Source organism: Cupressus sempervirens, chromosome 7 (genome assembly GCF_028749045.1).
Source record: "Cupressus sempervirens isolate cs-2001-9-10 chromosome 7, ASM2874904v1, whole genome shotgun sequence".
In the NCBI taxonomy this organism is placed as follows: domain Eukaryota; kingdom Viridiplantae; phylum Streptophyta; class Pinopsida; order Cupressales; family Cupressaceae; genus Cupressus; species Cupressus sempervirens.
Genome location: NC_143124.1, coordinates 697,421,942 through 697,431,972, shown reverse-complemented (window position 1 = coordinate 697,431,972; position 10,031 = coordinate 697,421,942). Strand labels below are relative to the sequence as shown.

At 36.4% G+C, this 10,031-nt stretch overlaps 1 protein-coding gene across 1 annotated transcript; it reads left to right on the top strand.

Annotated features, from left to right (window-relative positions):
* The first annotated feature begins 4,311 nt into the window (after positions 1 to 4,311).
* Positions 4,312 to 6,865, top strand: LOC149549124 (uncharacterized). Its single transcript, XM_089792562.1, has 2 exons — positions 4,312 to 5,326; positions 6,133 to 6,865. The coding sequence occupies exons 1-2, from the start codon at positions 4,478 to 4,480 to the stop codon at positions 6,808 to 6,810; spliced, it is 1,527 nt and encodes a 508-aa protein (XP_089648688.1). The 5' UTR covers positions 4,312 to 4,477; the 3' UTR covers positions 6,811 to 6,865.
* Positions 6,866 to 10,031: the final 3,166 nt, after the last annotated feature.

The window sequence follows — 10,031 nt, the reverse complement described above, 5'->3', positions numbered from 1 at the left end:
GTTTGTCAAGTTGCCAAGGGGTTTAGTCACAATAATGGCCTATATCAGCCATTGCCTATTCCATCATGGCCATGGGAGGACATAAGTATGGATTTTGTTCTTGTATTGCCAAGGACACAAAGGGGTAATGATTCAGTATTCATGGTGGTTGATAGGTTCTCCAAAATGGCACATTTCATTCCATGCCACAAAACTCATGATCCTGTCCATATTGCAGACTTGTTTTTCAAAGAGGTGGTAAGACTACATGGTCTTCCAAGGAGTATAGTTTCTGACAGAGATACTAAATTTGTGGGGTATTTCTGGAGGACATTGTGGAAGAAGTTGAGAATAGACCTAAAATTCAGTTCCACGCATCACCCGCAGACTGACGGCTAAACAGAAGTGGTAAATAGAAGTTTGGGCAATTTGCTGAGATGTTTAGTTGGGGATAAGCCCAAGGGATGGGATTTGATTCTACCACAAGCAGAGTTTGCTTACAATAACTCTATAAATAGGAGTACTGGAAAATCACCATTCCAAATTGTATATGGGAATAGCCCAAGGACTGCACCAAAATTGAGGAAGATAGAACAAGGGGAGAGGACAAGTGCTGAAGCTGAGGAATTTGCTGAACATATCAAGCGTCTACATGAGGAGGTTCACTCACACATTACCAAGATGAATCAAGAGTATAAAGCTAGGGCTGATCAAAGGAGAAGACATAAGGAATTCCAAGTAGGTGATCTAGTCATGGTGCACTTACAAAAAGAAAGATTTCCAACTGGTACTTACAACAAGCTGAAAATGAAGAAATTTGGCCCTTGCAAAATTTTGAAGAAACATGACTCAGGAAATGCATATGAAGTGGAGCTGCTAGATGGTATTCACATTTCTCCCATTTTCAACATTGCAGATTTAACAGAGTATCATGATGATGGTGCAGATGAGGAGCTGGCGTTAGAGCCATGTCCAATTCCTGCTTCTAAGAAGGAGGAGATAGAAGACATTCTAGATCATCGTGTGGGTAGGAGTACCAAAAATAGACAGTATGAAGAGTATTTGGTCAAATGGAAAGGACGACCGATCGAGGACTCAACTTGGATTTCAGCAGGTGAGGTTTCCCATTTGGGATTTCCTCTACCATTCATAAAGTGACAGGGTCACTTTTCAATCTACCCTGGGTGTTTGATGTAGGAGCATCCAGAGGTATAAGGGCAATCCTGTGTCACCCAAAAAAATACTTAGACTTAGTTTTTGTTTCATGTGTTTTCATTTTTGGATACCCATTTGGGTCAAATAAAGGTTCCAACTCTCATAGTTCCACTATCAGTGTTCGTGTAAATCTGGAAAAAATAGGAGTATGTAATTGAGCCATCATTTTGGTGAACTAAGAGGTGTAAATTGGCTAGATGAATGTAATTGTAATTTAGAGCATGCCAAAAAAAGAATCAGGTCAAAAGGCCCCACAGTTTGAAAGTTATTGCATTTTTTTGGGTTGTGGAGACCTCCTAAGAATGCTTCAAAGTTAGGTTAGGAGCATTAAATGACCTCAAAAAGGGCCGAAAAGTGGGGACGAGCAAAGCTTGTCCATAGGGCTATAGAGCACTTTGAGAGCTTTTTGAAAATGTAAACGATTCGTCAATTGGAGCTACGGTTCGAAAGTTATGCCTCTCGAAAGTTCGGTTACCGTTTCTGGATTCTTCTAGATTTGCGTCAACTTCTAACGCAGCTTCTAAAACCTTCTATTTGGTCAATGGATGCTTACTAGCACTTTCTAGAATGTACTCCTAGTCCTTAACCCTCCGGGGTCTATTTAAGGAGATTTTTGGCATTGTGAAAGGCAGTTCGGAGTGGAGTTTGAGAGGAGGTACTAAAAGGAGAAATTATCTCCACATTTATGCTATTGTAAGCCCTTAGGGCATGTTTTGAAGTTTATTTTCTCTGTACTGAATGTATTAGCTTATTTTTCAGTTAATACAATTTCCCTTTTCTGTTGTGTCCATTGTGTTCTTGGGTTGTGTCCCCATCAATAACATGCACATAATTAATGCCCATTGTTTAAGTTATGGTTTACTCCTTCAAGCAAAGACCTATATTGTAATTAATGTTTGTTAGGCCAACTTGTGGTCTTTTTGGCTATATAAGAACTTGGATTAGCTTTAGAGAATCATCATAGAGAAGGATAGAGGAATTAAGATAGAAGATAATAGATCATGGAAGATGAAGAAGATGAGCTTCCATCTTTCTAGCTATAATCTTTTTGTATTGGTCACAACCTAGAGGCTTAATAGCTGGGTATGTTGGATGTTAATCATATAGTTTACTGTGTGAGCTGCTCCATTAATAAATATTTCATTCATAAATGAAGTTTTTCTTGTTGTTGGATATGCTTTTTATTCTGTGTGTACTCTTGCCAAGCTATTAGGTGATTGGGCTCTGCGCCTTTTCCCTTTCAACCTTCTATCACAAAGTTAATTCATCAAGTTCCCATTGAAATCCATACACTTATCAATACTTTCTTCATCATTATACTTTCTTCAAATCCTCTTCATCAATCAAATGATATGGCACTCTACTAAATTAGCATAATGTCTTGCCAATCAAGCTTGACATCAATGACAACATAAGATCTGATATGATTCTTCTACAAACATTATTAGCATTATTAGTTAGGGCTAACATGATTTCTATCTTATATCATTCGATGTAGTCATCGAAATAATTTCCCTAATGGCGGTGGTCCAAGATATGCAATGAGAGTCAACATTGTGAAATCAATCATACAAGTTCATGAATAACTCAACAATGAATTAGAAACATACAAAATCCTATATTCACATCATAACAAATTCATATATTTACATCATAGCGGCCTACATGATGTAGCTTACAAATTTATAGCATAGAATTATCCCCTAATGGTTATTCCTCTAATTTTTATAAACCCCTAGAAGTAGCTCAAATTTCTGAGCATATAGATTTTTTATAACAAACAAATTGTCCCGAGCAATTATATTTTTCAAGAATAAGAATATACTTGATAGAAATATAGGCCAAGGCCCAAATCCTAAGAATATCCCTCCAAATGATATTTAGCATGATTAGTGATATGAAAGAGTTATTGACCAAAGACCTAGCAACATCAAGATATGAGCCATTAAGCTTCACTAATTGGAAAATAACTTCATGGGATTAAAAACCTTAACCTACCATTTAAGCAATGACTAAAAAATATAGCCAAACATGAACCCAAAATATCTTAACTATGAAGTGTCCAAATAGACAACAATCTTAGACATAGATTAGACATGATGTCTTGAACATATCCAGAAGTTCACAATAGAAAATGACCCAAATAGAAGAATCACTACCTAAAACACAAAAAATGGGAAACAACAACAAAACTAAAAGGTTATATTTTGGGTGATACACTTGATTGCAAATGACCCAAGGATGCTCCTACATGAACTCATTAGGTGGAAGTAAGGAGAGATGACACATAGTAAATATGACCACTTATTCAAGTGTAAGGTGTCAGCAGGAAATAATGGTAGTGATATTAGTAGATTGGGTGAGCCTGGCCAACCTCTCCATTTCATACATTAGGGTGTCATGTTTCAATTGTCAACCTATGTATGCCCTCGTCAATGCTTCAAAATACGTGGTTTTGGATAGGAAGAGTCCACTGATGTGACAAATCACCTAATCATGCAACGATTTTTTGATTTGGGGTTGCCAACTCAATTGATGCAGTGGGAACAAAAAAGTATTCTAGTTCATATGACCGACATGACAAATATCACCTAACTAGTGAACAAACATTCATGCATAGATTTTGGCACATGTTTGAAGATGTACTTGCATAGCCTCAACTTTCTCCCTCTATTTATCATTTTCTTATGCTATTAAAATATTTGAAAAAATCTTACAAAAACTTTAATAAAATTAATATCATTTATCAAATACAACAACAAATAAAACAAACAAATTGATATGGAAATAAATAAATTTGCACTATTAACTTTTTATGATCAAATTTTAAAATGTTAAAGATTTCTATATGTTACATCATTAACTATTTACATCTTTTAGCCAATCAGTAAATTAATTTTAATATTTAAATAATTACAGCAATATATTAAACAATTTATTTATATTTGTTATCAACCAATATAATAGATTTTTTAGTATTCTTCCAAAACAAATTTACACCATCGCATTATACTTGAATGAATTAATATTTGGAATATATCATTAATATTCCCGCCTAAATCTACCTAGAGAGATAGTAAGAGATTCTTTGAATCGATCCAATTCTTTTTTATTGTGCGAGTGTGCTTATCAACTAAGCTACTGCAGGTACATATTCAAAGTTCAACAATATGTTCCCACTATCTTCAATGGAATCCCCAGCCCCTCCTTAGATAAATTCCGTCGAATTCTCAAACGATTCGACATTCCGCAGACTTTGGGATCGACAAGCAAACCACCAACAATGTCGTGCAATTCGATTAATGGCGTATTCCCAGACATTTGGGATTGGATTTCTGCCTCGGATTGGCAAATTAATAATAAATCCTTCAAACTCTGCAACGGCTCTGACACTTCGCTATTCTTTTCTGCCATTAAAAAGTCTTCTTCTCAGGCGAGGGAGGAGCAAGTTATTTTCTCACTGCTTGCAGATTTCCAAATTTCCGTTCCCTTATGGACATCAGATCCATGTAGGCTTCATCCCAAAGATTCGGTCTTATATGATGTTTTCCTGAACTTTATAGCGGGAATTTTGACCTACAGTCCACAAAAATGGACGCTTCGCGGACTGGAAAGCCACATAGATCAGGCGGCGGTCATGAGATCGAATCGCTGGAAAGGCATGTTCAAGTGCGCATTTCTTGCCCTGGCTCTGTGCGTTTGCTTTTATGAGGCGCCAGGGGATATCAGGTCATGCTGTGTGGAAGTGGTAGAGCGGGAATTTGAGAAAGAGGTTAAGAATGGGGATAACTGGAAGGCGATGCTCGCGGCTGTTGGAAGCAAAATTGAAGAGCAGGTGATGAGATCCATGGCTTTGCTCATAACAAACAGAATTTTCAGAGCAACCGAAGAATCGGAGGATATGGCGTGGGATAGAAGCCAAATCATGCGGATTCTGTTGCCCTGTTCTTACAGCACCTCAACCAAAGGTCTCTGGCAGGTTAGGGTTTATTCGCCTATTTTAGCCATGAAATCTGTGGATAAACATCACAGTTCCAAAGACGATAGACTTGCCGTCGCTTTAAGTTACCTTCATGTTGAGGCGGTCCTGCAGCTCAGCTATGATCTCATTTTCACCCCCGACTGGATCGAGGTAAATTATTTTCCATACTCAATCTAACTGCTTCCTTAATTGAAAAAACTTTTAGCTTTGTACTCGTTACTTCTTTTCAAAGAATGTTTTGTTATTTCCTACACGAACAGAAGATCTTTAAAGTGAAATCTGTTCAATTCAAAGTTAAAAAGTACAGAGTGACTTCAATGTCGGATTAAATTAAAATCTTTTTGATTGAAAGTTGAAAATTGAAGAATACTTTTCTTTCAAATTTAATTAGAATATTTCTTCAATCTCATTTTTTATTATGATATTGAAATGTTGTAATCATTGATTATTATATGTATGAAATCTGTAAGAAGCTTGGAGTCAGGAAGATTTAACCTTTCATGAATTTGTGATTTTATGAACCGGTGATGTTTGAATCTTATAATCAACAAAATTCGGGTCTTGATGAATTTATGAAAATAATTATTAAAATCTTATAGTTCGATAAGATTTAACATGTGATGAATTTATTCTACCTGAAATTCTTTTATATTACATCTTATAGAACACAATTTCTTAAATAAATGAAAGCAAAAACTTACAGAATATTTTCTCTTCAAATTTAACCATAAATCAATCTCAATCTCATCATTTATAATGCAGATCTTGTTAAATCTTTAAAATTTTCAATCAAAAGTGAAAAATTGAAGAATATATTTCTGTTTAAATTCAATGCGAAAATGATCTCGATCTCATTCACTTCTAATATCAGACTCAACAAGACCTAATTTTGATCTTCGATGGATTCAGGGAAGAAATCATAACACTACTGACGATGACATAAAATGTTGTAACAGGTTCGCGTGAAGGTGGACAATATCAGATGCGATGTAGTTCCTCTGATATCGGAAGATTCAATAGACGACGAAAGCGGGCTTCCAGAGGAGAAACATTTTCCTTCCAGAGTCTCAATCGAGGTCGCCCCTGAGAAAGAATCGAAGCTTTTAGCAGTATCCTTGAACATGTCATCCGCCAATCCTTCTTACCAGATGAGCAGTGAAAGGAGCGCGGAGACAGGGTTCGAACCCCCGGGCATCTACGGCGGAGTGAGATTTACAAGCAGCGAAGGATCGACGGTGAGCATGAAAGCCTGGAAGATGGAGCAATCTGTGGAAGGAAGCGAGGGCATATTCGACTGGGCTCTTTACGACACTCTCACCACTAAAAAGGTGTCTTCCTCCAGGCCCTCCAAGATGGAGTGGATGCAGCCCAAGGCCTGGTTTAAGGACAGATATTCTTCTGCTTTCAGCCCTTTCACCAGGCAGGGTGGGGTCGTTTTTGCTGGGGATGAGTATTCCCAAGGCATTAGTTGGAAGGTGAAACCTGATATGGAAGGGAAGATGATGAGGTGGGAAGTTGGAGGGAGTATCTGGGTTACATATTGGCCAAACAAGTACAGGACTTTCTTCTGTGAAACCAGGCAACTGGATTTCTGTGAGCCCGTTGAACTTCCTCTCATACGAAGTGGCAAGTAATATTTGTCTCCGAGTACGGATCTGTTTGCTTTATATAGACCTCTTCTTCCTCCTTCGGCTTGTGTATGTGCATGTCTTGGTCGTTGTGTTTTAAGCAATTCTCAATGTCTAATTATGTATCACTATGTATCAGGCTTTATTTACTAGTATAGATATCTTAAATAAATCTATCTAAAGAAATGCTGACAGATATCTACTATAAAATAATTATAATTTAATTTAATACATCTAAAATTATTTATATTTTCTTTATCTCTATTTATTTAGTTTTTTACTAAATCTTTTAATTTTAAATTCTTTAAAAAATGAATAATTTATATCTCTAAATATTATAATTTAAACGAATATTTTATGTGGTATTTATTAAATTGTTTTTAAAAGTATATTCTATTTATAATAAGACTTAAACTTTTGACATGTAGATGGTTGTCAAATTTAACTTAGAAGAATAAAAGTTAACATTAACACGCTCACACTATCCCACTCCCCCATTCTGCCATTGGAGAATGCCTATCAGCATTAAAAAGAACTTGCTTGAAAAATAAATGTTTTAAGTTTTAAAGAATAAAGAATGGAAAAAAAATAAATTGAAGTTTGTTTGTCATGGTTGATTTATAAAAGTAAGATTCTTCATAATTTAAATTGTTGTTGAGTTTATATTTGTTCTAGATGTAAATATTTTACATTAATAACGACTTTTAGATTAAAAATTTTAAATATTCATAGTTGACTTTTTTTTGTACTTCTCTTTACAAAAAGAGAAATTGGAAGTTCTTTTCATTTGTACAATAAAATGTCACTTTATTATTTTCTCTGAACTAATAATTATATGAGACTTTATAATAGTTTTAATTCAAAAACTAAGAATTATATAAGATGAAGTCAAACTTCCACTCTTCTTTTATAGTATTTTTGTATCCTTTGAAAATATTCTTCTATTTTAAAAGTTCATACACTATTGTGAACGCTACTTTAACACATAACAATATTCAAATTTTTATTTTATTATTTGTTTAGAAAAAAAGTGTCACCTCACACATATCTTAAAAATAATAAATCTCCATATCAATAACAATTCTAATGAAATACTAACTATCATTTAAAACACATTAAATTTGATTATTATTTTCTAAGTTACTTTACTATTTTATTTATTCATAGTTATCCTTTTAAAAATCATTAAAAAGACATTATTTTTATATACTAAATATATCCAAATATTTTTAATTGAAAATAAGAACTGCTTATATATAAATTATATATATAAAATAAGTCGAGAGATGTCCTTTTGAGGTACATATTGCACTGAGATAATTTATGACAATAGGCACCTCGAGAAGGATATCTCTCAGCTTATTTTATATATAAGTTATATATAAGCTAGTAGGAGTCATGATGGAAAATGAAATACATCATTAGTAAATCAAATAATGGTAGATTAATAGGATATTCACATGATATATTAGATTAATATCCACATGAAATGGAGAAAGGGTCATATCTATGTCAGAATAGGATCTCTCTCTCTCTCTCTCTCTCTCTCTCTCTCTCTCCCTCCCCCCCTATTTAGCCTCAATGTATATCTACTATCTTTCATCTTCTTATCTCTCCCATATCTTTATCACTCAATCTCTCTCTATGTCAACCTCTAGCCCAATGTCCCCTTGTCTTATTTTCTCTCACACATGTCCCCTCTCACACATCTCTTTATCTCTCAAAATCATTCTCTATGTCTACCTCATGTCTTGCATTCTCTCTCCCTTGTCTCACTCTATCTATTATGCCCCTCCTATTATTACTAGGACCTATTCTCTCTCTCTCTCCCCCCCCCCCAAAATTCAACCTCTATGTCTATCTCATATTTTTCACCCTCTTATCTCTCCCATATCTTTATCACACAATCTCTCTCTATGTCAACCTCATGTCAATAGCTCTATATCCCCTTGTCTTACTCTCTCTTCTCACACGTCCCCTTCCTCACATCTCTTCATCTCTAAAAATACTTCTCTATGTCTACCTCATACCTCACATGCTCTCACCCTCACTCTTTATCTATTATGTCCCCTTCTCTATTATTAGGACCCCCCTCCCCCCCACTCCCTCTCTCTCTCTCTCTCTCACACACACACACACACACACACTTGGAACCTACTTATCATCTTTCACCTCCTATCTCCCTCATCTACTTTTCTCTATCTCCCTCAACTCTAAACATCCCTTCCCCATTATTACCATCTCTCTCTCTCTCTCTCTCTCTCTCTCTCTCTCTCTCTCTCTCTCTCTCTCTCTCTCTTTCTCTCTCTTAGATTTGCCCCCATCACCATTTCCATCCATTCGATGCCCTAATTATTCTCTCTCTCTCTCTCTCTCTCTCTCTCTCTCTCTCTCTTTCTCTCTCTTAGATTTTCCCCCATCACCATTTCCATCCATTCGATGCCCTAATTATTCTCTTTCTCTCTACCTCATCTCTCCCCCCTTCGACATTGTCTCTTTCTACCTCATACCTTCCCACATTTCTCCCATTCTCCTATTTTCATCCCTACTTACCATAGATTCTCCTTTATTACCATTTATCTATACATCGTCTCTCTCCCTCCATGCCTCCTTATCTCTTTAAGTCTCTCCTCTCCCTCCTCTTACAATCTCTTCCCCCTATTTATGCTCTATTTCTACCCCATATCTCTCACTCATGTATCTTTATCTCTCACAATCTCTCTTGCACATGTCTCTCACCATATTTCCTTGTATCTCATTCTCATGTCCCCTCCTCATACCTTAGTATTTCTATATGTCTATCTTGTGTCTCTCATGGCCGCCCCATCCCCTCTATCGTGTCCCCTCTTATTACTACTACCTACTCTCTTTGTCCCATGCATTTTTATCTCTCTCACTCTCTCATAGTGCTTACTTCATGCCTCACCCTCATCCCCTTGTCACACACTCTCTCTCTCTCTCACATGTCCCCTTATATTATTTAACACCCCCCCCCCCCCCCCCCTCCTGTACCTTTTCCCACATTTCCCCTTCTATAATTTACCCCCCTGTAACTTCTCTATGCTCTATTGCACCCCCCAACCCCCTCCCCTCACACCCCCCACTCCTCCCTCCTCATAATGCAAACCCTTCTCTCTCTCTCTCTCTCTCTCTCTCTCTCTCTCTCTCTCTCTCTCTCTCTCTCTCTCTCTCTCACACACACACACACACACACACACACACACACA